The sequence below is a fragment of the Esox lucius genome, chromosome 18, assembly GCF_011004845.1.
Source record: "Esox lucius isolate fEsoLuc1 chromosome 18, fEsoLuc1.pri, whole genome shotgun sequence".
Classification (NCBI taxonomy): domain Eukaryota; kingdom Metazoa; phylum Chordata; class Actinopteri; order Esociformes; family Esocidae; genus Esox; species Esox lucius.
This window is the reverse complement of record NC_047586.1, coordinates 6044772-6072624: the sequence shown is the minus strand read 5'-3', so window position 1 is coordinate 6072624 and position 27853 is coordinate 6044772. Positions and strand designations below refer to the sequence as shown.

Below are 27853 nucleotides of genomic sequence, written 5' to 3'. Positions count from 1 at the left end.
CTGATCTGAAACAGACACTAATATAAGGATAAAAAAAAAATCAGGCAGAAATGGACCTCTTTATTTGGGCATTTGGTTTTTCATATGGTTTTTCTGAACATACCTTATCATCACACCTTAACGCAGCAACTCTCATGAAATGCTGAGCTTTACATCCCTATATATATATAAACCTATACAGTGGGGGTATAAGAGTATACACCTGCCCCTCTCTCTGCGGCACACATCAAGCTCACGTCAACAGAAGTCACAATGGACTCCATACCAGTGTCTTCCACTTCTCAGTTCCTTCATGAGTGACCTCTTCCTTCCAGGAAGGAGGGGAACATAAGATCCGTATGAGGAAAAAAAAAAAGAGGGCCCTTGAGAGAAAAAAAAAAAGTGAAAGCCATTTCAATTTCAAACCAACCAGTCAGAACGGGCAAGACAAGACATGGATTCTCACAAACCACTTTCTCAATGGGACCCCCTTCTTTATAAAGTGCACTATATATTTTATTTTTTTACCTTAACCGCAATGCACGATAAAGGAAATGGGGTTCCTTTTGGGTCGCACCCTGACCCCTGCCTGAACAAGGAATGCAGTAGAGTGTAGAATTAACATTAGTCACAAAGGAACTGGTCGATCAATCGAATAAAACAAGCAAAAGGGTGTCCTGAACAGTCAGGTTTTAGCGCAAGGCAGTTTCAGCCTCCTCTACAGGCTTCCAGTATACACTAGGTCTCGGTATAGTCTCAAACCTCAGCACTACTTAGAATACAACCCCTGAATGTGAGGAGAACATTTATTCACACGGTTCACACTTCTGTTGCTAACGCAGCAGGGCATTCACCAAGACAATTGCAGCCTTGTACCAGACATCATGAATGTTCATTGGGTGTGGCCGATGTGCCCTTATCGGTTGTTTAAAAACAATGGCGACTGTGGGGGGGGGTCAAGTGATAAACACCTCATCCCTCTACCAAAAGTCAGAGACAGGGAAGTGAGAACACTCCAGAAGTCAACTCTTTTTGACAGAGCACGCTGTCCTGAACATGTCATTTATCTCCTTTAATAGTATATTTCTAAACAGTTTTAAACAACACCTCTTCAGATTCTTTGAATCCCACCAACCAACCTACCTACCCTTCTTCAGCCAACAATCCACAAAGACACAACAAAAAATTATAACAGACAAAATGGACATTCAATTCGTAGAAAAAGAAAGCCAAAAACAAACCCTTCCCATTCAATTCAGCTAAATCTGGTCTGGTAAGAAACATGGCAACAAAAATGATGATGGTCAAAGGAACGCTAAACTCAACATGCCATCTTATTTTATATTCCCCACGTTGATCCCATGTTAGTGAAGTCTTGGCTCCTGTCCTGTATGTTTGGAGCAGTGTGTATGCATCTCCCATCAGTTGTAGCATAAAGCTGTAGGCAGTCCGTTTCCACTAAAGTCAGTTCATATTTCATGTCATGCCAGCGACAGTCACTCTACAGCAGCATCCAAAATCTGCATGGAGGTACCTGTGGAATTCTTCTGGAACTGTTATAAAACCCAAACTGAAAATAACAATAAATAAAAAGGAACGATGGAACAAACCAATAACCAATTTATTTATGCTGTTTTTTTTTTTTTTTTTTTGAAAAAGAAAACGAGAAATGTGGTGCTAAAACTTAGAAGCCTTTAAAGAGAATGTATTTTTTTCTCCTTTTTTGTATTTTCTCAACACTTTTTTTCTGGCATTTTAAAGTCTATTTAATCTTCTTTTCTCCTACAACTGTTGTTGATTCAGTGCAATGCATCATGGGACGATCGATAAAAGGGAGTCCCCGGGGTTTTTGTTGTTGCGGCGTCATCTTGTTTGGGAATGAAGGGAAGAAGAGCGGCATTATGGGAGTCGTAGTTTAGCTGGTGTCCATGGACTCCATGTTAGCAGAGGACGAGTCCCTCTGGATGCTTTCAAAGATGGCAGCCAACTCGGGGTTGGAGGAGATCTGGGACTGGAACTCACTCATCAGTGGGCTCTTCTCTGCTTCGGGGATGGTGAGGAGGGCAACAACCGCCCGCATGGCAGAACGCTTCAATTCATCCTGCTTCTCAAACTCCTGCTTCACAGAGTTGGCCTTCACCTGGGCGGTGTTGGGGGGGGGGGGGGGGGGGGGGGGTGAGGGGGAGAGAGTGGAGAAAAAAGGTGAGAGAGTAGGGGTGTAAGCAGAACGGTGTTGATGGAACCCGGTGGTGGGATATATCAACGTAGAACCAGAGCCCAGAACAATCTCAGAACAGCAGATTATGACCGATGACAGAGTGCTTATGATAGGAAGTTGTGTGTGTGTGTGTGTGTGTGTGTTACCTTTGTGGTACAGGTGGCGCGTAGTGGTTCCACCAGCCTGTCCAGCCTCTGAAGAACGGCACTGGGACACAGAGTGGACAGTCTAGCCAGCATAAGGAACGTCAGCATCTGACCCAATGAAAAACCACGTCAAGAACATCATCCTGGTTTTCCAACAACCCACAAAACACTACGCTGTGTGATGTATAGGCTGTAATAACTACACATTACTAAACACTACGATGTGTGATGTATAGGCTGTAATAACTACTCATCACTAAACACTACGCTGTGTGATGTATAGGCTGTAATAACTACACATTACTAAACACTACGATGTGTGATGTATAGGCTGTAATAACTACTCATCACTAAACACTACGCTGTGTGATGTATAGGCTGTAATAACTACACATTACTAAACACTACGATGTGTGATGTATAGGCTGTAATAACTACACATTACTAAACACTACGATGTGTGATGTATAGGCTGTAATAACTACACATTACTAAACACTACGATGTGTGATGTATAGGCTGTAATAACTACACATTACTAAACACTACGCTGTGTGATGTATAGGCTGTAATAACTACACATTACTAAACACTACGATGTGTGATGTATAGGCTGTAATAACTACTCATTACTAAACACTACGATGTGTGATGTATAGGCTGTAATAACTACTCATCACTAAACACTATGATGTGTGATGTATAGGCTGTAATAACTACACATTACTAAACACTACGATGTGTGATGTATAGGCTGTAATAACTACACATTACTAAACACTACGATGTGTGATGTATAGGCTGTAATAACTACTCATCACTAAACACTACGATGTGTGATGTATAGGCTGTAATAACTACACATTACTAAACACTACGCTGTGTGATGTATAGGCTGTAATAACTACTCATCACTAAACACTACGCTGTGTGATGTATAGGCTGTAATAACTACACATTACTAAACACTACGATGTGTGATGTATAGGCTGTAATAACTACTCATCACTAAACACTATGATGTGTGATGTATAGGCTGTAATAACTACACATTACTAAACACTACGATGTGTGATGTATAGGCTGTAATAACTACTCATCACTAAACACTACGAAGTGTGATGTATAGGCTGTAATAACTACACATTACTAAACACTACGCTGTGTGATGTATAGGCTGTAATAACTACTCATCACTAAACACTACGCTGTGTGATGTATAGGCTGTAATAACTACACATTACTAAACACTACGATGTGTGATGTATAGGCTGTAATAACTACTCATCACTAAACACTATGATGTGTGATGTATAGGCTGTAATAACTACACATTACTAAACACTATGATGTGTGATGTATAGGCTGTAATAACTACTCATCACTAAACACTACGATGTGTGATGTATAGGCTGTAATAACTACACATTACTCAACACTACGCTGTGTGATGTATAGGCTGTAATAACTACTCATCACTAAACACTACGCTGTGTGATGTATAGGCTGTAATAACTACACATTACTAAACACTACGATGTGTGATGTATAGGCTGTAATAACTACTCATCACTAAACACTATGATGTGTGATGTATAGGCTGTAATAACTACACATTACTAAACACTACGATGTGTGATGTATAGGCTGTAATAACTACTCATCACTAAACACTATGATGTGTGATGTATAGGCTGTAATAACTACACATTACTAAACACTACGATGTGTGATGTATAGGCTGTAATAACTACTCATCACTAAACACTATGATGTGTGATGTATAGGCTGTAATAACTACTCATCACTAAACACTATGATGTGTGATGTATAGGCTGTAATAACTACTCATCACAAAACACTGTAACATGAGACAACAGTCTCGTATACCACAACTATCAGCCAATAAGGCGGCAGGATTCAAACCACCCAGTCAAGAAGTAAGCAATAAGACACAGGGGGTGTAGTGTCTGGCCAATGAACCACGACTAAGCTGTTCTAAGGCACGATGCATCACAGAGCTTAGCTCAATCAGGTATTTAAGTGTTTGTGGTACTTTGTGGCATATTGTGGTATTTTGTGGTGTGTGTTGTACAGAAGAACAACTATCGGCCATGTATCACACCCGCTCGTGCCTAATCGCTTAAAAATACAACCACGCAAAAAAAACATCAGTGTTTGTTCCTTTCACTGTTTCTCACTTGAATATCAGAGCCCTCTATTCCCCCAACGAGTGTGAGGGAGTCAAGCGCCCAGGCAGCCGCACCTTAATGTCGTAATGGTCCTTGAGTCCGTCTTCTACGTGGTTGAGGAACTCGAAGATGTCCAGTCGGTCCAGACAGCTGTCCAGGAGGGTGTACATGCACTCGAACGCCGCCTTCCTTATGTCCAGCCCATCATCCACCGTGTGTTTGAAGGGGCCCATCTCAACCTGGGGAGAGGAGACAGCCGAGCAGACAGGCAGAGCGGGTGAAGGGAGGGAACGCCACGTGGTCAATTCACCCTTCCCCGATGCCTTAACCCCACCCCTCCTCGTCTCCCCCAGCTCGGCAGGACAACGTCGGAGGCAAAGGGCCTGAGAGGCACGTGTCTAAACAGGGCGTGATGAAGCAAGCAATGACCAGGGAAAGACTGAAGACGCACACCGTCCTCATCGTCATCCTCCAAACAGAAGGCGTGAGGACACTCGTCACCAGAGCACAAAGCCACGGATCACATTTACCTCCCTGATGAGCTCTTTGCGAACTTTTGTCTCGTTGTAGAGGTGTGGCAGGACCGAGTCCAGTAGATCCCGAATCAGGGAGGGCTTATTATGGGCTGCGGAGTTGAAGGTGACCAGGGCAACACGACGCACGTTCAAGTCGGGGTCCTCCAACGTCTTGAGGAAGTCACCTGGAACGCATCACATCACCATTCGGCATGTTATTATATAAGCCAAGTCAAATGGAGCGCTAACCTAGAGCCTATGCATAATACATTTTAGTTTTTCCCCAGCATCTGTCACAGTGTCTGTAAAAACATTCATATATCGATAATATACAAGAGGCAAACAGGATGTATTGATTACATAGCAGAGATTAGATACGGATCAATTTATTGGTAGAGTGTAGTTACCTATGCAGTTTTTGAGGAGGGGGTCTATGGTCTGTGGGTGGTCTGAGATGGTGAACTTCACCGCAGTCACAACTGAGCTTCTGGCGTAAGACGATCCTGAAGAACATTGCCATCCCACCACATGACAAACTGGCAAGAGCATCTTAAACCCAACCCAGCGCTATAGTTGTATTTACACAAATCGGTTAAAATATTCCACTATGACACAATGCACAAAGAATGCCATCCACATTGAAAGCAAGCATTCCCAGTAAAACAGTCATAAAAACAGCACTGTGAGAGGTGCGTGGCTAACCTGCAAGCAGGTATCCTTTTAGTCTGGGCAGCAGCGTTTCAGGGTCTATGAGGGTGAGTTTCCCCAGACACTCGGCCACCACGTTCCGGGTCCCTTCCTCGGCACACTCGCAGTGCTTCAGCAGCAGGGTCCAGATGTTCTCCACGTACGGCTTCAGACCGGCTACCGATGCCGAGCTAAATGAAACCACACAAATCAAATTAAAAATAAACAACCACCAACCACAGCTGGTCATCTCCCTACACGGCAATGCCACACCTAGGCTGTTTCTACGGCAACTATCTGGTAAAGAAGCCTGGGTCAACGCGACAACAGCCGAAGAATCAAAGCGGCGTATATCGTCCGCGGGGACGAGGACGCCGCGCCTCCTCCGCTCACCCGATGATCTCCTTCAGAGAGTGCAGCAGCAGGTACTGCCTCTTGGGCTGCCCGGAGATCTCCCCCAGCACGAAGGGCAGGTACTCCGGCAGGTTGCCCACGGCGATTGACCCCAAAGCGTAGGAAGCGGCAGACTTGACCTCCTCGGAGGCGGAGGAGAACGCTTCCAGGATGACCGTCTTTAGCTCCGGCTGGCCACTCAGGTCCACGTGGTGACCCACCTGTCAGAGAAACACACATGGGGGGGGGGGGGGGGGGTTGAGCAAGGCACTGACCCCCACAACGCAGTTCACGGCCCCACGTCACATATCGGACGAGACCAACACCACAGCTCGTTGTGCCGCCTACCTCCCCCAGTGAGAGCAGAGCAAGCAGGCGGATGGAGTCTGTGGACCGGGAGTTCTTCACATCCTGGATGAACTGACCAACCACGGCAGGCCCCTCCTACGGACACACGTCATTGGGAGATCAGTGGAATCGTCCAGAAACACGGCGTGTACATGGATTTCTAATACACCATGACTAAGAAAATCCAAAACAAGTGCCAAGAGGACAGGCAGCGTGGGCGGTACCGGCGGACCCACCTTAGGACAGGCCCGGGTCAGGGCGGCAACACACTTGGCGATGGAGTAGTAAGACTGTTTGTGGGTCAGTGCAGCACTTTGGGCATACACTGGACCGGTCAGCATGCGAAGCAGGTCCATGTAGCCCAGAGAGGCGGTCCCGGTGCCCACTAGAGCCTGGAGGGAAAGGACAGAACGGCACAGGGCCCGGATAAAGCACACAGCCATGGCATACTGACAACATAACCTCCGGAAACGCCATACTGCCGTCATGACCTGGTTCCCAGGGAAACGACATACCAGGGGCGTACGGTCTCAATCACTGATATCAGCCTTCATGATTACCAGCACCCAGTTTAAGTGTGTGTGTGTGTGCGCGCGCAGATGGTACTATCATAATTTTTATTTAATTTTTTTACCTAGCTTTGATTTATATATTAGCTACATGCTGTAATGCAAAGACATATATGTAAATTAAATAATCCGAAAATCTGTATAATTTGCACTGAACGTTGATTATGGTGATTTTCCCAGCTAGCATTCTCTTCCTTTTGTTGTGACGGATGGACGACCGTACCTGGAAGAACTCCAGCATGGCACTAAGAGCCCCTCCCTGCAGCAGAGGAGACCTGACCAGAGAGATGAGTTCTGAGAGGATGGTCGACCCGCCAATCATAGCTAGGGAGAGAGGGTGGACCCGGGCCAGGGTGGTCAGGAAGCTGATGGCCATCTGAGACACGTGCATGTCACTCTCGCTGATCAGTGGTGGAAGCTCAGCCAGCACTGCGTCGATCATGGCCGGCGTCACACTGTCGCTGTAGTTCTGGAGGGAGCCATACATTTTAAAATACATATTCATTAGATTGAGAACTATACTTGAAAACCTAAGAGTGGAATTGCAAAATGTACCCACCCCTAAAATTTATTACAATCAACATAATTGGTCCAATTTCCTGTCGCTCATTTTTCACCTGCGGGAAACTGGTTCAAATAAAGACACAGCATCTGTAAAACAAATCCGAGCGAAACACACAGACTGACCTTGACCAGGATGTCCAACCCGGCCAGGGTGCTCAGCTTCAGCGCCCGCTGGTTCTTACGCAGGAAAGAAGCCAAGATGGGCACTGCCTCGCCCAGAATAGGTCGAAGGTCAATCTTTAGCGGGGAGCCTGTAGTTAGGGATGACAAGTACAGTATATGTGCATAAACCTCAAAATTTGTCAGCGAAAACTGTGGAAAAAAAACAAACAGTGGAATTTGGTTTTTCCACAAGACACGTAGAAAAACCAAACATTTGGATGCGTCTACTCATGGGCCGTGGGTGACTCCTCTACCTGCGATCAGCGTGAGGGCCTTGACTGTGGTCAGTCGGGTGATCTCATTCTTCAGGCGCTCCAGGAAAATGTGCAGCGTCCCAGGCAGGTCAGAACCCAGACTGTCGCCTAGGTTACAGATGATCTGGCCCATGCAGGAAATGGCCCGCTCTTTCACCTCCTGGTCGATATCGGCGGCCCGGAGTCGTCCGATGGTGCAGGTGAAGAGGTCGTCGATGTACGGGGTGGCGTCGAACGTGTCCCGCTCCGGCTGGTCCACGGGCCTGACAACGTTTCGGGAACAAAGAGTCGGATTCAGAACGGCTACTGGGAAACGGCCGGTGCTCATTGGCGAGCGTCTATTTTTCTTAGCTGTCCAATAGAGGACCTCAGATTTAAACCACTGAACTAGGGTGAGGCTGTGAGGACTACCTGATGACCTTGACCAGTTGTTGGGTGACCAGCAGGGCCTCCGAGGTGATCTTATAGAAGGGGTCTCCCACGCAGGCCACCACGGGGGGAACTAGGGCCTGCAGGGTTCATCGTTTCCAGAAGTTCGTTAGAGACATCACACTTAAAATTTTCCACAATTTACATATTTCACAACACCAAAATATACTGTGGACAGACTACTCACTGAGAGTTGTGAGAAAATATCTGAAGGCATTCAGAGGCAACCTTAACGTTATAGAGTGCTACTTTATATACCTGAACGTGGGGGTGAAAGACTTGGGGCTGATGGTTACACAGGATGACATAAAGACAGGACAAGGCATCGATCTTCAGGTTGGACGAACTGGACTTGTCGTTGAGGGAAAATATTATTCCTGTAAGGGAGGCAGGACATTCAGTTAGTTCAGTTCATTTGCAGATTGGGATTTCCAGAAACAGATTAAACCAAGCCAAAGAACTAACAGCCATGATTAATGGAGATTTTCCACTGAAAGTGCTTGTCAGCATCGGGAGACGAGCCCAATGAGAATTAACACTGAAGGAGAAAGAGAAAACTAGATGAGTCAAGATGCTGATGGCGATGAGAAAAGCATCATGTGTTATAGAGAAGAGATAGGCTTATACAATAGAGGTTTTACTGTAAACTTCAATATCCCTCAACCTCAACTCTGGACCTTGAAGCCAGTTCCATACAATTTTTTATTCCAACCCTCTAATCAGGGACTTATTTAGACCTGGGACACCAGGTGGGTGACATTAAAGAAGAGGTGGAACAGAAATCCAACCAGCTCCAGGACCTCTTTGTGTCAGAGTTGAATACCTCTAATAAATACAATAGGGGCCCCACCCACCTCTGTCTGAGATGGTCCGAGAAGTCAAAAAGGCAGTAATTTTTCCTCAAACATATTTAGACAACATAGTGCTTCCAAATGCTCAGTAAGCACAAACATCTCTGCAGTGAACAATTCATTAAAAAGACTAGCAATAGCTTTTCCATAAATAAACAGAGGATTTTTAAAAAATTGTTTTGCAGCATCATTTTCTTATGCTAATAACAAACAAAATCTAATCCTTTAAACAAATGGTTCACCAGAGTTTCTTTTTTATTCACTGAATGTTTGAAAGCCAGATAATCAACAACGTTCTCGAAGAATGCATATAGGAAAAAATGACAGGCTGTTTGACTTTCTGAACCATGGAAGGAGTATTACATGAGACTGATAACACAGAGAAAAAGGCCTTTTCAGCATTTCCTCCCCAGTCTACATCAGGGAAGAGAAAAGAATTACCAGCCAGTGTTTTATTATATTCATTCGGTATAACCTCATGCAGTTGGAAAAACTAAACCATAACACAGTTAGGTTACTGAAGCTGAGCAGCGAGAGTTGATAATGGACTTATTGTATATTGTGAAAACCGGAATTACTGGTTTCTCCAAGGTAATTTATAAATTACAGAAGAGAGAAAATCCACTCAGCCGCCTTTGGTGGATTGCATTGAACTCAGCACAAGTTGACATAAATCACTTGTAGTTGTCATAGGGAAAAAAGACGCTGGCTTAAATAATTAAACGGACACACAATCGATCCATCTGTTCCTGAATGGTGACAGACTGACTGGGTTAAAATAATGAACTTCAACTTGAACATGTTTCCGGTGAAGTCAATAAATCCCTTCACACAATGAAAGGGAAAGCATTTAACTAGGGACGAGACAGTAATTGAAAAACTGCAAGAACGGCAGCTATGGATCAAGACCATCACGAAAACATATGAACTGCCAAAACTGTAGATTTGTATTAATTTTTATTTTATTTTATAAGTTATTATCTACGAAAATAGCAGGAGTCTTAGCGTTGGTAACAAAACACTTGTTTGTGTTACAAACTCTCTACATCATCACAGTTCCGCTGGACGAAGTAACCAGAGGGATCTTTGAAGCAGATCAACTGACTTTAATGAAGAGACAGGGGGTGGGGGCAGGGGTTACCTTCAGCGCCAATAGAATAGGGTCGGGTACAGCCTCCGCCCTTCACCTCTGACCTTCAGCAGGATTACAGTAGATGAGAGAAGTGAGGGGGAAAATATGCCAGGAAGAAGGCCCTTTCCTCAAACAACAGCTCCATCTTAAGTAACATGAAGGACGGGTGGCCGCAAATATAATTCAAGGACATCACAGATTTGGCCCCCGACAACCAATGGAGCATTAACTGACTCTCAAAGTTTGGTTTGGCCACAAGCCAGAGAGCCACACACCCCACAACCTGGCCGAATGCCCGCCGTCTGAGTCGCTCAACTGGGGCCTGGATAAGAAGACGCTGTCCTGAGTCACCACAGATTACGGAGCAAATAGTGTGACTACAGTGAGGTAACTATGGCCTTGGGTAAACGGTTTTGGGCAGAATCTCCATGTGGCACTTTATTAAACCGTGTGAACAGTGAAGCTGCCTGAACAGGCCAAGCTAAAGGTCTATGCATGAAAAAATATCCAACTGTGGTTACCAACAAGGATACATGAGCAGGCCAGTCTTATTTCCCTTACAAATCATCCTATTATTTTTTTTATTACATTTTATCTGAAGTTGTTTAAAGCTCTCTTTAAATGTGTCTGTAGACAAATAATGACAGAAAATATAACACGTGACATGAATACTTATTTATTATAATATCTGGCAGGGGAGTTGATCAACTGTTTCATTTCACAGGATTGCTCAACACAGTGGGGAGAAAAACCCTCTCCACTGTTTTTTGTTTAAGAACAAAAGCCAGCCATCAAATGTCAGAATAAATTACTGACATCTCTCCAAGAATTCTTAACCCTCCCCTGTCCAAATCACAGGGTTGTGTCCAGCTACCAGGACCGGAATGGTTTGTGTGAGGGCCCGAGCCCTGTGTGTTTTTACAAACCTGGTACCAGAACAGGGATGTGTTGTGTGAGGGCCCGAGCCCTGTGTGTTTTTACAAACCTGGTACCAGAACAGGGATGTGTTGTGTGAGGGCCCGAGCCCTGTGTGTTTTTACAAACCTGGTACCAGGACAGGGATGTGTTGTGTTGTGTGAGGGCCCGAGCCCTGTGTGTTTTTACAAACCTGGTACCAGGACCGGAATGGTTTGTGTGAGGGCCCGAGCCCTGTGTGTTTTTACAAACCTGGTACCAGGACAGGGATGTGTTGTGTGAGGGCCCGAGCCCTGTGTGTTTTCACTAACCTGGTACCAGGACCGGAATGGTTTGTGTGAGGGCCCGAGCCCTGTGTGTTTTTACAAACCTGGTACCAGGACAGGGATGTGTTGTGTGAGGGCCCCAGGCAGCACGTTGACCAGCTCTGTCAGCATGTTGAAGCAGCACTGCCGGGTCTTCACGCTCTTCTCCTTCATCTGCTTATGCAGGGCCTTCACGATCATTGGCACCTGCAGCAGCACCCGGCGGGAGGGAGAAATATCAGACATACTACAGACCAAGAGACCCTCGACAAAACAATAGGAGAAATATCAGACATACTACAGACCAAGAGACCCTCGACAAAACAACAGGAGAAATATCAGACATACTACAAGACCAACAGACCCTCGACAAAACAACAGGAGAAATATTAGACATACTACAACACCAAGAGACCCTCGACAAACAGCAGGAGAAATATCAGACATACAACAAGACCAAGAGACCCTCGACAAACAGCAGGAGAAATATCAGACATACAACAAGACCAAGAGACCCTTGACAAAACAGCAGGAGAAATATCAGACATACAACAAGACCAAGAGACCCTTGACAAAACAGCAGGAGAAATATCAGACATACTACAAGACCAAGAGACCCTTGACAAAACAGCAGGAGAAATATCAGACATACTACAAGACCAAGAGACCCTTGACAAAATAGCAGGAGAAATATCAGACATACTACAAGACCAAGAGACCCTCGACAAACAGCAGGAGAAATATCAGACATACTACAAGACCAAGAGATCCTCAACAAAACAACAGGAGAAATATCAGACATGAACTGTCCTACTCGTTTGCTGGTTTACCTGGCTCTGCAGCATGGTGAGGGGGGTCTCACCCTGCTCCATGGCGTCAGGGTCACACAGCCAGCTCTGAGCAGGCCGGGTCTGTTTCAGCAGCGACAGGTAGGCGTGGAACACATCAGCCTTCACATTCTCCTCCCTCTCCTGCGACCCATCAGACAATTAACAGAACACAATCCATCAAATCAAACGTACTTTAGCAGTTGAAAGGTTATTGCTTTCTACTGAACAGCTGAAGGCCCTTAACAGCAAACAGAATGAGGCACAATGGCTAGAGACGACATGGAGGAAGAAACCAATCCGTGTGTGTTTACCTTGAAGCGGGCGATGAGAGCGGGTGACACCGTGCGGTAAAACTCAGGCAGCATCTCGTGACGTGTGCTCACAACGGCGTCGAGACACTTGGCCGCGGCGCGTCGCACCTTCCAGCTCATGTCGTCATCATCGCTGTACTCATCATCGCTTCCTGTAAAGGTCATCAGGGGTGAGGGGGTGGAGCTGAAGACTTGGTGTCACCATGCTAGCGGTTAACGTGCAACCGGACAAAACACATGGGCACAATATCAACAGCAAACTGGAGGAGTTCTCACTTCTCGGGCAGAGGAACTTTGAAGAGGTGAATATTCTGACAGCACAGACACAAATGACAAATTGACCTCTACTCGGATAACGGCCTTCCCAGAGAGCCTAGAGAGACCCGACGATACCAGTTGAAAAATCTAGAGCAATGCAGTCACGCAGCATAACCTCAGGTCTAAGGACCGCAAGACATCCTGAAGTCAAAATCAAAATGAGATTCTGGCCGGTGAGATTTCAAACAGAGACGAGCATTGTGAGATGGGAAGGGGACCAGGAAACTAGACAGGCGGTGACCAGAAAACAAGATACGGCGTGCTGCCTCAGGCCTGTTTACAAGCTAGCAACACGCAGCTGAACACCATGAATTATTAAAAGAACCAGAAAATAGGGATAGTGAGAATATGATTTATGGATGACTGGAAGACGGCCAAACTACACCGTGAGACAGAGAAGGCGCCTGATTCACTACAGGCTCCAAAAACGACCAAGTGGTGTCAAGAACCATTCCAGAAATGAAGTATTTTGGTGTCAACAGCGGTTTTATAAATAAAGTATTTGGCATTTAGTAGCAAGGAAAATACTTGGTGTAGGATAAAAATGAGAACCAGTAAGTGTGTGAAACTGGATATGGGGTGTGTGTGTGTGTGTGTGTGTGTGTGTGTGTGTGCACGCAGGTGTAAGTGATTTGGAAACCACTGAGTGTCAGGACCAAGCGTTGTACTCACCCTCCCAAGCTAAATTAGTTTTTATGAACGAATACCTTTCCTATCACAGAAAACATCACTGCTGTTCAGCCAATGAGAACAAAGATCTCCTCCCATTCCAGTGAGTTGGGAGGGCCCTCCAGGTGAAAGCGTCAAGGCTCAGAGGACAAAAGGCGGTCTCATTCCCACACCGCCAGTGTGACTTGAAGGAGAGAAAGCAATTTGAATCTCCAAACAACGGCTGTAGTAGAAATAATAACCGAGGAGTTATGTGTCCTCCGCTCCCAATAACAGTTTTCCATCCTGCCTGTAGATAACAGCGTTCGGTCTTTCAACCAGGCAGAAGGGAGAGTGGAGGAAAAGGGTGCCTGCTGGTCTTTTACGCTTCGGTTGCATCATTACAATGCTATGTCACAGCCCCGAAGAGTGGCCAAGGAACAGACAGCCTTACTGCTGGGCCTCATTCACAGACAGTAGTCACAGGGGCAGTTTATAAAGGACATACATATTGAAGAAAAGAGATTTAATCAGAATGAGAATAAACTGGACAAAATACCTTGATAGTCTTCATCTGCCCCGTCTGCATCCATGGCGTTCTCGTCTTCATCCTCATCATCGTAGTTGTAGTTGGGGTCGTAGGTCAAATACTTGAGACAGATACTGATGACTGTGCCCACATGAGGGTACACCTCTTTTGGACACCTGGAGAAAGGAGAGAGAGAGTGAGGGAGGGAATGGAGGAGGGTGGCAATCTCAGAAATATTAGCGCCAGGGACTGGCAGAGCATGGCCTTATTCCTCTGGGAATCGCTTGCGTGGTGAAAACATTGGCCATCGCAGTTTTATTGAAAACATTTCTGCTTTAATATCCCTCTATCACGTCTAGAAGTCTAACACAGCAAATTGATTTCACACGGTCATTACAAGGGCCATCAAGCAATTACATTCCCTATTTTAGAAGTTATTTGGGATATTGGAAAAACCGTGATTAAATAAAGTGTATTTGGCCTTTAGGTTACTTCCATAAAAAAACAATGAATCAAATCAAATGTATTTTATAAAGACATTTCACATCAGCAGTGGTCACAAAATGCTTATACAGATACCCCCCCTAGAACCCAAAAGAGCCCAACAAACAACAAATTGGATCCCCAGTGGGCCAGAAGCTAGGATTTATCATAAACACACCTAAATAACACACATCATGTAGGTAGAGCCAATGGTTTGCAGTTACTGAAATGCACCAAAACGGTATTGGGCAGTTCATGAAAATGGTCGGGAAGATCATCAAGTTCTTAATGAGTAGTCAAAGTCGTTCGAGGCCAAATAGAAAGCGTCATGTTCTAACCGCTAAACAGCGGCGGGGACACTTGTGACTCCAGTACAATGGAGGAAGTGTCAATGAAATCTCAGGGACTTTTCATGAAGGCTTGGGCATGGCCCTGAAGGCATCCGTCCACAGAGAGGCGCCAGTCTGTGGCCCGGGGTGTGCCAAACGCTAAGGTGACAGTAGAACATCCTTCATACTTAGAGGAACTTGCTTGATGGGGCGCTGACCAGTTATAGACTAAGCATGCCTGTAATTAACAGGTATTCTGCTCATGATGATTTTTGAGGGACATTCTAGAAGGAATCAACACTGATCTTTCAAGACCAGTTAGCATGCTAATTTCCTGTCCCTTGTTCTCTCTCTCTCTCACTCACACTGCACTCTCTCTCTCTCTCTTACTCTCTTTTCACCAAACACCAGGTGCTTATTTGATATAATCCATAAACAGAAAAAGACAGGCAATGTTAAGGATTAAATAAGTTATTTTTAATCACACAAACACTAGGGGGCTAATCTTCGAGATGAAAGGAGAGACTAGCAAACCTAATTCCTATGCAGAAGAAACAGGTTTACACAAATGGCACTAGAGACTTCAATTCACAGGGAGTTCTGTGCTTGCATAGAATTTTCCCCTTCCTACTGAAGTTACTGTTTTTTGATTATTTACAACCTCTGGAGAGACAGGACACATATGAAGATGTGTTGTGGGGGACTGTGTAGTGAGAGTGTGACCAAAATCCATGTCCTATTTTTCATTTGTCAAACAGTCAAGTGCATGATCCTCATGACTGCTGTAGCAAAGTGTTTCTCTACCCCAGATCCCAGGTCTGCAATCGTCTAACGCATCCAAATCACCCACGCATGAAGGCAGCACTTTCTCCTTGCCGTTCTTCCAGCGTGCTGTCAACGCAGACACTCAAAACATTCATCTAAAACATGAACGACAGAGCTCAATGTCTCAAATCCGCAGGTTTTTAACAACTACAGATATAATGTTCATATGTCTGTTTTGCTCTCAGAAAAATGCTACTCTTGGCTTTTGAATCAGGAAGCTTTTTATTTTCACATCGACAATTGCAAATAGCTAACAAGTTAGCGGGCTAGACATGTAGCCAATTCACTGAGCCAGCGAAACGAAAACGTTTCCTACACGCTACCTGCTATCAACGGATGTCTGGGCGAGGTGCTTTATACAACTGCGTGTTCTCTGAGTTATTCAGTAAATAAAAAAAATGTGATTAGGTTCTCCAGGGGAGAAAGAAAACCACTTCGGTTGCTATCCTGTTATAACAGGTCTCCTACCGGTCTTCTTCATTGGTTTGTCACTACAAAACATCGGCAGGCATATAATCAGAATAAAGCATTGTGAATGACTACCTCAGACAGCTACTCCCACGCGTCCAACTGCGTGAAAACGCGCAGCGAGCGTGTGAACAGGGGGAACGCTTTACCTCCTGACGAAGGACTCGAAGGCCTGGATGCAGTATTCCCTCAGCTCGTCATCGTCTATGTTACAGAACTTCACAACCAGAGGAATGATCTTCTCCAAGTATTCACCTGAGAGGTTTAGGACACAGACACACACACACACACACACACACACACACACAACCCACAAATGGAAACACACATTAATAATTCCAGTCAAACTTAATGTAAGGTGTCAAGCCATTTGTGAGAACTTCACGTTTTCTAATCTAAAGTCACCGGAAGGAAAGCAAGCTTGCAACTTTAAAACCCCCACAAGTAGCAGGGAATAGGAAATTACTTCAGTTACAGCTATATAAAGGATTTTGTGTTTTCAGCACGATCATATTTGAGATCTTCAAGATGACAAGAAAACTTAATTAAAACAGGGGACAGAGATGGGAGAGATGGAGAGAGAGAGAGAGAGGTAGAGAAGTGTGAAATGGTTTGGAGTGTGGCACTAGGCTGTAGTAATCATGAACATCTTAATTGCTGCTGTCTTTGGCTCATCAAACACAGTGTGTAATTATCTGATGGGGGGGGGGCACCTCCATGGTGCAGAAAGGCTAACCTGAAAAACCCTTTCCCCCTCTCCAACTCCACTCCCCCATTTCTCCCTCCCTCCATGTCCCAATCTCCTCCTGCACGTCTGAGAGGGGGGGTGAAGACAGCGTGACAGGAAATAAGGACAGAGAGGAGACTCTCCCGTCCTCTGTCAAACTGTCACTTTCTTTTCCACAAGCTCTCTTCACGCTCGCTCTCTTTCGTGTCCTCTCCTTCAGCCTCACGGACTGTCTGTCAATAGCCGTCTGAGGAGGGATCCTTCACAAAAAAACATTAAAACTACTTCCTACAGGGGTTCTCTTACAAATGCAAAGTCAAATTGAATTGCATTACTTCCCCTCAATGCAAAGTGGTGAAGCAAAGAGAGCTAAACAAATGAAATGTAATTGATGGACTCCTTCCCATCCGGAGCACAGGGCCTGATCAAGTCAACTACAGAGATGGCTAAAACAAACGTTTCACCTAAATGAAAATCTCAACGGCATTTCCAGATGGCCTTCAACAGTCTGGCTGTCAATGAAATCTAGGAGCGAGAGCGATGAGGGAGCAACATCACCAACCAATGCATATCAATTCAGCCTATCCCAAAATACAACCCAGATTCACTCTTGACCCTGGCAACCTCAATTTCAACACCAAATTGTCATGTAAATGACTGCTTGCCTGCGCCCCATATGGCAGCCTATTCCCCAGTTAGTGCACTACGTCTGGACAGGGCCGAGGGGACTATAGGGTACTAAGTTCGGCAATAAGAAGCATCTTGGGAAGTGGGATATGAACCCAAGCCATCTTGGCCACATTATAACGTGTCTGTCTGACATGCTGGCTGGCCTGGGGGGGTGATTTAAATCCTTCTGGAGAGCAGTTATACTGCACCCAATAGCCAGTCTCAATCTCTAAGATAGAACGGCATAATCAGAATATTCCATAATTATTAGGGGATTACAAGCGACGATATTTTTACAGTTCAAGCCTCTCTGACTGAGCCCATCATTAAGCTATACATCATCATATTGCCAATGAGAAATCGGAAACCGGCAAATGATATGCCATTTAAATGAAAGTATCCCACCGGTGTACAGACCATCCCACCGGTGTACAGACCATCCCACCGGTGTACAGACCATCCCACCGGTGTACAGACCATCCCACCGGTGTACAGACCATCCCACCGGTGTACAGACCATCCCACCGGTGTACAGACCATCCCACCGGTGTACAGACCATCCCACCGGTGTACAGACCATCCCACCGGTGTACAGACCATCCCACCGGTGTACAGATCATCCCACCGGTGTACAGACCATCCCACCGGTGTACAGACCATCCCACCGGTGTACAGACCATCCCACCGGTGTACAGATCATCCCACCGGTGTACAGATCATCCCACCGGTGTACAGACCATCCCACCGGTGTACAGACCATCCCACCGGTGTACAGACCATCCCACCGGTGTACAGACCATCCCACCGGTGTACAGACCATCCCACCGGTGTACAGACCATCCCACCGGTGTACAGACCATCCCACCGGTGTACAGATCATCCCACCGGTGTACAGACCATCCCACCGGTGTACAGACCATCCCACCGGTGTACAGATCATCCCACTGGTGTACAGACCATCCCACCGGTGTACAGATCATCCCAGTGAGGTCCCGGTGTCGGCGGGCATTTCCTTCTACTGCCTGACTGATTAAGGGTCACTGTTTAGTTATGAACTCCCCTTGCCTGGCTGTATTGGCAATAATGGGACACCAGCTTAAAGGGAAGAACTGAAACCAGGGCCGCCGAGGGAGAGGGTTTGACGGGACGCCCCCCACCACAGCGGTCTTCCAAGTGGCCTCACCGATCCGGTGTCCAGCCTGTCTGCTGATGGCCGCGATGCTCTGGATGTAGGTGCGCGTGGTGGACATGGACTCGTTCCGAGAGAGCTCCGACAGCAGGTGCTCGATGAGGTCCACGAACACCAGATTCCCGCAGGACATGACCAGGTGACCCAGGGCGATTATGGTCCTCTTCCGGACAGCCAGGCGGGGGCTGGTCAGCTGGGGCAGCAGGCAGGACAGGATGGAGGGGTGGAAGTTGACCAACAGGCCGCCCTGTCTGGATGCGGGGTGGGGGGTGGGGGGGTTATAACCATGTTAAGTAGTGTTCTGTGACATTATAGCACGTCGCTCTGACACGTGCTGGCAGGTCCGCTGGGCCAACGGACCAATAGAATATGACCAATTGAGCATCATGTCAGAATAGGGGGAGGGACTACAGCTAGGGACTTAACTGCCACCAAACTGGAAAGATGAGTCTTTGCCATGGTGTAATTCTCTATGACCTTCAGGGGACTACCAGAACAGTACTAAAGCACTGGTAGGACAACTCACAGGCAGTCCGGGTCGCTAATGGCCTGGCACTTGGAGCACAATTCTCCCACTAATCACTTTGACATCATTTAATTGTAATAAAAATGTAAAATAAATCACCTCAAACACTTCTTACGATTGAATAGGTAGAATCTGACCGAAGAGGATGCCTGTTAACGGCAGGGAGGCGATACCTTTCAACACTGTCTAATAACTTGGGGTGAATTTGGAGAAGGTAAAACATTTTAATAAGAACAGCAGCTTCGAACAAGGAGTAAACCAGGCTCTTCTTTCAAAGCCAAATGTCCATGGTGTTGACTGATTGGGAAGCAATCGAACGTTGCATGGATAACACCAAAACTAAACAACACATGCCCCAGACTGACCACGGAATAATAAACCGGCCGTCTACGACAGCATGTGACAAACCCAAGGAAAAAATTGAAATATGCTCAGACGGAACTGGTACATAATTATCTAATGCGAAATGAAATCAATTCCTGTAATTTTCTTACGAGTACGAAAGAAACACCCAACATTCATTCAGGCCCCAGGGCGCTATATTCTCTAAATTTTATATCAATTTTCTATTCATGCTTGTGTTCAGAGATTGTGCTGGGCGGCATTCTGAGTAATAAGGCCATTAATTTCATAGGCCACGTCCGTCAGCTAAAAGCTGAATTAAATCCCATCATTTTTGTTTTCCAATCTGGCTCTAAAGTCATTGTGGCCACTTACTCATCCCCACGTGTTCCTCACCCACTTCAAATTAGCTCACATAATTCCCTCTCCTCCCCGTAACAAAACAATTAAATAAATTAGTAATATAAATATAAATAATTTAAAAAAAAGGTACAAACCATATCTAATCAATAATGTTCAGAAGTTGATCTGGATAAAAGCATCAGCTTACAAACAGTGAGGGCCCACCCACCAAGGAACCGCCCGCCCTCCTAGGAACCGCCCACTCACCCACTGTCCAGCTCAAACCCACCCACCCACCTTACCTGCAAAGCATATCAGCCATAATGTCCAGGGCCTCCAGCTGAACCGACACGTCCTCCTGCTTGGCGATGGCACTAGTTAGGCGCCCTGTGATCTTTTTACACACACTGGCAGCCAGGGCCGAGCCTTGAGCAAAAGACACAGAGAGGGGAGGGGGAGGGTAGATTAGTCACTACCGTAGTGAGGCAAAACGGCAGATGCCCCAAGGTGAAGGGAAAGCAAGGCCACAAAGACATGCTCTATTCCCCAGATCCATCCACATCACTGGCAACGACCACAAGCTAAATTAGTGTCAGTGGATGACAAGCAGCATGTTTGAACGGTCTAAATGGTTTTCCCACACACCCAGGACAGCAACTGTCGTGTGCGTGGAGTCACACGACATTTACAGAGTCCATCAACCTGCATTGCGTTTTACACTTGTCACTTTGAAAGTGGAGAAATAAAGTTTCTCTCTGAAACACAAGCCGACTCCAGGATCCGCCCCGTCAGAACTCCAATCCAGAACCAGGTGTTCTGATTCAGTGGGATTTGGAGGGGGGGGGGGACCAAAGTCGGATCAGCTTGGGACGGTTGAGGTGAGCGGTAATTTTGGTACTTACCACTGGATGCCGGCGGCAGCTCTCCGATGACTGTCTTGAGTCCGATACTGGAGATGTCTCGGAGCTGTTCCTTGTCAGACAGCATGTTGGTGCAGAGCGTGTCAACAATGGTTTCCACCTGGTACTCTTTCACTTTGCTCACCAGCGGACCAAGGCTGGAAACACACCGCGGAGAACTCTCTCATAAACAAACTTTGACATACCAATTAGAGACTGTGTGGGGCGAGACACGACTGAAACAGATTTAAGTCATACGTTGTCTGAAATGGCCTTTTCAGTATTTCATGGGAAAAACTACAAGAGATTCGGTGTGTGTATGACTGCACACTAAAACACAGCTTTAGCACCTCTTTCATTCACATTCCAACAGTTTTCTGAAAGAAGCTAGTTCAGAGTGAACACAACATCCCAGAGGGAAAACCTGCTGTGAACATTGGTCAGTTGGTCTCATTTTAATGTTTTATTAAAACAGACTAACTTTAAAAGCTTTGTTTGGTTATTATTAACACTTGTAGTTACCAAAGACCGACCAGGCAGCTTGTCACAAGCAGAAAAACAAAAGTCAGTCTTTAAAAGAAAAAAAAATATTCCAGGCCTACATTAATTCGAGGCCAGCAACCATAATTTGTTTTAATTGGCCTGATATTTCAGAGTGATTGTGCTCTCTGCAGCGATACATCATTAGTTAATGACGTCATCCAGCCCACTACATGAAAACGGCACTGACATGAAACCAAGACCTCTGTAGGTAGCCCTAACACTTCTGATTTACGGAAAATAAACGCAAGACCCTGGAGAGATCAATAGTATTATAGATGAGGTAATCCTTTTTAAGCCAAATTATAACAGATTCCAGAAACAAAACAATAATAGAGAATTTTGCTGAGACAGAGCCAAGAGAATCATAGCGCAGTTGGTTAATAAGCACTGAAATATATCCCTCTAGCAGAAACCCTAACGCTTGAATCAATATGGCTTTGAGCTGGAATATCCAGAGACAAATGTCAAACTGACAAACACTAACTGAAACAAGGTATTTGATAACACCATCCATTCAGCCTTGTGATAGAGAGACAGACAGGGAAAGAGACAGGGAGAGAGAGAGAGAGAGAGACAGGGAGAGAGAGAGAGAGAGAGACAGGGAGAGAGAGAGAGACAGACAGGGAAAGAGACAGAGAGACAGAGACGAAGACCGATGGACACCTCCCACATCTGACTAAGGCTGTCAAATTCATATTCAAATGACATTCTAATATAAGGAAACTGTTATTTGAATGTAAAAAAACAATATTGGAACATAAACTAACACCCCCACGCCACACACTTAAGGCAGCACTTGCCAAGCTGACATGATAGTTTTGCAAAACAGCAAATAGAAATTTGTTAAGTGGTAGGCCAGGCCAGATCATGCAGAGCAATGATTACATACCACATGCATAATGGCCCTCGTTTAGATAATTGCACTTCTTTTATGTATAGCCTACACAGTTCTTTGCAGCCTTCTGACCCATAGAAGGGCAGACTGAGAACACACACTGTATATTTTATGCACTTAGGACTGCAAATCAAGTGCCACAATGTTAAAACTAATGTGAAGTGTTTACCGTTTTACTGTACTTCTCTGTGTTGTTATATTGGTTGCCCTCTACTGGACCCAAAGGTCATAAGGCAGAACGCAGTTGGGAACAAAAACATTTTGTCCGAACCGCGTAAGCCGTCTGGGGCCGGCGGGCGGGCGACTGACTGGCTAGCTGGCTGACTCATTAAATAGCGTAGTGGTTAGAGATGCGGACTGTCACTTAGGCAACCAGGGTTCCATCCTCGCCACGAACCAAACAAATTAGGCATTAGGATTTGTTCAGGACAGACTACAACTCCTCTGGCTACAAACTTCAGTAGCTACATTACAGTTAGCCTTGACGGTTATATTGCGATGGACGAACGGCACCAACAAGCATGTTGCCCTTGATTCTAATTGTCATTGGAGTGACTGGAGTCATTGTTTTCCTTATAGGTAACGATATAGCTAGACGAAAACTTCGCTGACTACAAGTTTTGGTAGCTACATTAGAGTAAGCCTAAAGTAAAACTATGTTTATATCGCGATGGACGAACTGCCCCGATGACGAACATATTGCTATTCAACTGTCATTGTTTTCTAAAGAAACGAACCAGCCATGGAGTGAGTCGAGTCACTGTTTTCATTATGTAATGTAGAGCTGTTAGCTAGCCACCTAAAATAATCTCTTTCTAATTTAACGCGATGAATGTAGTGTAGTGATCCTGTTATACCTGTTGTTGGGAACTATGGAATTTATTTCGAGAACTGTGGATTTTCGACTAATTGGTTTGACGATGCAAACAGTAAAGAGACATCACATCTCTACACATGTAATCACGTGCACCCGCACCCACTGTTTAAACAGAATAATGGTTAAAGACACAGTCGGTCACATAGTAAACCGTGGATCGAATCCAGCCTGGGCAACAACATTCGTTCCTTCTAGTGGCGGGCCGGCAGAACTAGGCTCGCGTGGTTCCTTTTCTTGTTTATATATCGTAATATTATTCCCCCCCAAAAACATTATGGATAAATATTCATATATAGTTTGGTCTGACCTAGATTCGACAGAAACATAGCTGATTAAAAGCTTATTTGCTGAAAATCGAAAGAAAATGTCATGGGGTGAAGATCTGTTTTAGAGCCCAATGATCCATGGAAACATATTTAAAAAAAGAATGCAGTCCTTCCTAGGGGTTTTTACAGGGTGTTTTTCAAAACATCTATGAATATATAGATTTTTTGTAATTTATTTTTAATTTATACACAGATTCAAAATTAGATCTTTTTTGTCTCCGTTTCTGATCATTCTGATATGGTAATGTGTACTAAATGTTTCAAGTAATGTAAGTACTTGATGTGTGGATGCAAGGCTCAATAAAGGATTAATAATCTTAAAAAATGATAATGACATTTATTTGGAAGATGTGTTCAAGAAAATGCCTACATTGTAGCCTAAAATGTTTTCAAAATTGTACTATTGCCAGTAAACGGTGCAATTATGAGAGAGGGGAAGACCAATCTGACCTCTCTAATTGTCAGTAATTCCATATTATTTATGTTGTAAATGAGAGGCAGAGTGAAAAAGCATCTCACCATTTAACAGCCAGATTCTGGACCTCCCCATTCTTATCTTCCAGCAACTTCAGGATCATCTTGACTACCTTGCGCTCGCTGTCATCATCCAGTTTGATTGAATCTTTCTGCAGCTCCGACATCAGGTCATTGGTGGCCATGAATCTAGAGAGACAGAATATCTTACAGTTAGGAAAATGAGTACTATTTACTAGCGCAAACCGTAGATAAATATTTTGAAACAGAACACAAAAAGTAAAGCATCTTATTGGTTAAGTTTAAGTTCATTCATTTTGCACCTAATGACACACAGGCCTATAAACAACAGGCAATTGAGTAGGCCTGAAATGTGAGTGTAGCCTAGCAATGACATGTTATGATCTCACAGGGAAATGGGCATGAAACTTAACAAATGTTCTGGCATTAGAAGGCAAAGCAAATCAAACATGTACAAGGATCAAGCTACCAGCTGGGAAGAACTGAACGATTGAAGTCCAAAACACTGACTATATGTTACAAGGCAGAAGAGCACTCATCCGGAGCTGAGGTGAATACCACCATCAAATATCGGCGGGAGAAACGGGAAGAAATGGATCAACTACAAGGAAGCATCAAGACATCAAAGAACTCCTGGTGTGATTTCACAAAAACCTTTTCCTAAATACTATCCAACCAGGAAGCAAGAACTGCTTCATATGAGAGAGAAATAGAAGAATCAGGAACAACGCATGGAGTTCATGATACAAACTCAGTGTAGCAGACCAACAGCATGAGGTACAGACTGACACACACACACACACACACACACACACACACACACACACACACACACACACACACACACACACACACACACACACACACACACACACACAACTGGTGCGACTGACATGGGATCTCACACACAACACACACACCGGCAATCAGACACTTCAAACCAATCAAATTTCTCACTTAGGCAGAACTTAACATGCAGCCTTCCTGCTGCGAGAAATGTGTCAGTGACAACGGAAAGGGCCATTATCACAACAACAGAAAGATTTCCAGGAGACTTTCTAACTAACCCTCCGTTTCCCGCACAGCTCTGTTTTCAACGTAGCCTTCCAAAGCGGCAACAAAACAAACTTGAACATGGAGAATCCCCTTTGCTTGATATTAATCAGTGTTTAATAAACACCTCTACCGAGGGGCGTGCATGGACGTGCATGAGAAACATTACATAGTCCACCCACATACAGAGGCATAAACTCACTACAGCCATTTCTTGACTGAATTAAATTGTGAGTTCTGAATGGAGAGATGGATCTGAATACCATCCCAACAGAAAGCTGTGTGGGAGACCAGTCAAGTTTCGGGCAGCCGTATGGGCAATACCATCAAACAACAAGGCAACAGGGCCACACACCGAAACGAGCTGCCAGCTAAATAGTAATTCACCATTAGTAACATGCTTGTCCACCTATCGTAATTGGCACACAAGACGACAACCTTCTGTCAGCCACTGGATTGAACATGAATCACCTTCCATGAACCATTTAGGTTGATGGCAAAAATAATCTACCGAAGTGCAGTAGTAAGGGGTGGGTGTTTCAGATGGCTTAGTGGTTAGAGCATACAAGGTGAAAAAACACGCTATTGCTCCCTTGGACAACACATTGCTTCCGGTAAGTCGATCTGGAATGGAAGTGGCATCTCTGCTGAATTAGTAAAACGCAAATATACTTTTTATAACCTCAAGAGAAAGGTAGGAAGCTGCAAGCATGAATGTCCATGGAATGAGAAACCTTTTCAGGGACAGGCAAGATAACCATATCATAACGTAGTCATGTTTAACATTACTAAGGACAGGTTAAACTCCATTTGGCCAAGCATAAACTTGGAGCACAATATCTGACCTTACAACAATCATTTTTGTAAACCACTGTATACCAGGAGTGTTTGTGACTGCAGTGGAAAACTATTTAAATCCAATGTTTTAATATAAAGTTCAGAGTGAAGGATTATAAAATGTGAACAACATGTTTTTCAATTAGTAGCAAAACGCTTATATATTAATTACGTGTTTCCATTCATGAGAGACATTCGGGATTAGGATGCCGCACAAATGCCACACAGTTCAGCCATCCTTGACATTAACAATTGACTGAAAAGTAATGAATGGCTTAGGTTGGTTGAATGTAGCAGGCTAACTACGCTGGATAAACTTGACATGGATGATATAAATCACGTGACAGTGAGATAGACGATTAGCCCCCTAGCTAATGTTTACAGCTAATTAACCACCGCCCTCCAACAACAACAACACGCAAGCGAGATTGTCATGTAAGTTAAGATACCCTTCTGCACCATTGACAGTGACACCTAATACGGCTATGTTACTGTAACTTAACTAGATAATGCCATAAATAGTTTCAACCATAGCCTATAACTGTATTAGCATTTCATGCAAGGGCATGTTTAGTTAAGTCACGAACTAGCTAATAAAACTGTCTAAGTTAGCTTACAGCAGTAGCGTCCTAAAGCATTAGTAGTCAAAACAGCAGTTGTCTACTGTACGTTACCTGTAAACAGATAGCAAGCATGCTAACTACAAGGCATCAATAGTAAATGCAGTTAGATAACGTTAGATGTTTCATTTGTAATTACATACATCGCCAATAGTACTAACTAATAGTATAATCTGTCAAAATATATGTGCTTTTGTGAGTGGCTAATATTGTTAAGCTAATAACGTATCTAGCTAGTTGTCCGACTAGCCGAATGACAGCTAATTGATTTGAGGCCTAGTAGTTAGCCAGTTAGCTTGCAAGCTAACTTGTGCAGTGTTTTCGTAATGTACCGATTGCAGTTTCAGTTGATCACCGCTTAAATTGTAAATGCACGTGAATGCACATATTATTATATCATCATATTTACCTGAAATCTTTGTCACTTGATGTCATTTTTTCTAGTAGATTAGAAATATGGTATGAAGCGCTCGCCATGTTTGCAGTCTGTTGGAGTAGCCTGCTAGCAACCACTTGTCAGTATCACCAGGCGGAATTTGTAACCACTTAGCTACCAAGCTAGCTATTTCTTTTTATTCGCAATCAAAATCTATTCTGTTTCCACTGCCACTTTCCTTTCGATGGAGCGAAGCGATGATCAGTGGCTGATTAGCGGAAAATGTAGTCTCATCCCGCGGAGTTTTGGATGTGTTTGAATGGAGATCTCACTTGGCTGTTAGGTCTGCAGAGAGGAGGAGCTGCCGAACCAGACGCTTTCGCAGCTGGGGTCAAAGTTTGCAGTTTTTTCAGGGAGGCGGGATCATTGAGGGCGGAACGATGTCCAGTTGTCAAACGTTCTCGAATGTTGCAGATAGAAATGCCTGGAATTAAGCCAGAGTGATTCCTTATTCTACATGTCAGATAGGCATGTTTGATCAACATATGTTTTTTTTTCTATCAGGACGTTCCAAAACGTTCTAATCATGCTCAGCATCCGGTGTGGCCACGTTAATTCGCAAAGCATTCTCGACATTTCTTGAATAGAGCAGTCACAATTCCTCATTCTAGGCTGGATTCCAATTGCAAAGTAGACGTCCTCTAAACCCTACGGCCTCAGCCATTGAATTAAGTTTT

General features: G+C 44.7%; 1 protein-coding gene across 2 annotated transcripts; it reads right to left on the bottom strand.

Moving 5' to 3' along the window:
• Positions 1–45: 45 nt before the first annotated feature.
• Positions 46–27503, bottom strand: cand1 (cullin-associated and neddylation-dissociated 1). Of its 2 annotated transcripts, none has more exons than XM_034287796.1 (24): positions 27150–27503; positions 24255–24398; positions 21098–21252; positions 20498–20621; positions 18980–19236; positions 16550–16655; positions 14326–14471; positions 12801–12952; positions 12490–12630; positions 11725–11869; positions 8715–8833; positions 8439–8536; positions 8028–8290; positions 7735–7862; positions 7271–7516; positions 6715–6870; positions 6479–6574; positions 6131–6351; positions 5753–5928; positions 5458–5553; positions 5066–5235; positions 4610–4774; positions 2344–2451; positions 46–2119 (listed from the first exon to the last, which is right to left on the bottom strand). In XM_034287796.1, exons 1-24 carry the CDS (start codon positions 27215–27217, stop codon positions 1895–1897), a joined length of 3705 nt encoding a protein of 1234 aa, XP_034143687.1. In that variant the 5' UTR covers positions 27218–27503; the 3' UTR covers positions 46–1894. The 2 variants fall into 2 exon arrangements, with proteins under 2 accessions (XP_034143687.1, XP_034143688.1); XM_034287797.1 differs by having other exon boundaries at positions 11725–11866.
• Between the last annotated feature and the right edge of the window lie 350 nt (positions 27504–27853).

Coding starts and splice junctions, on each gene's coding strand:
- cand1 (XM_034287796.1), bottom strand. CDS start 27,217: ATGGCGAGCGCTTCATACCATATTTCTAATCTACTAGAAAAAATGACA. Junction 11,870..12,489: donor TCACCATGCTGCAGAGCCAG/GTAAACCAGCAA, acceptor CGGGTGCTGCTG/CAGGTGCCAATGATCGTGAA. Junction 7,863..8,027: donor GGCCCTCACGCTGATCGCAG/GTAGAGGAGTCA, acceptor CCCTAACTACAG/GCTCCCCGCTAAAGATTGAC.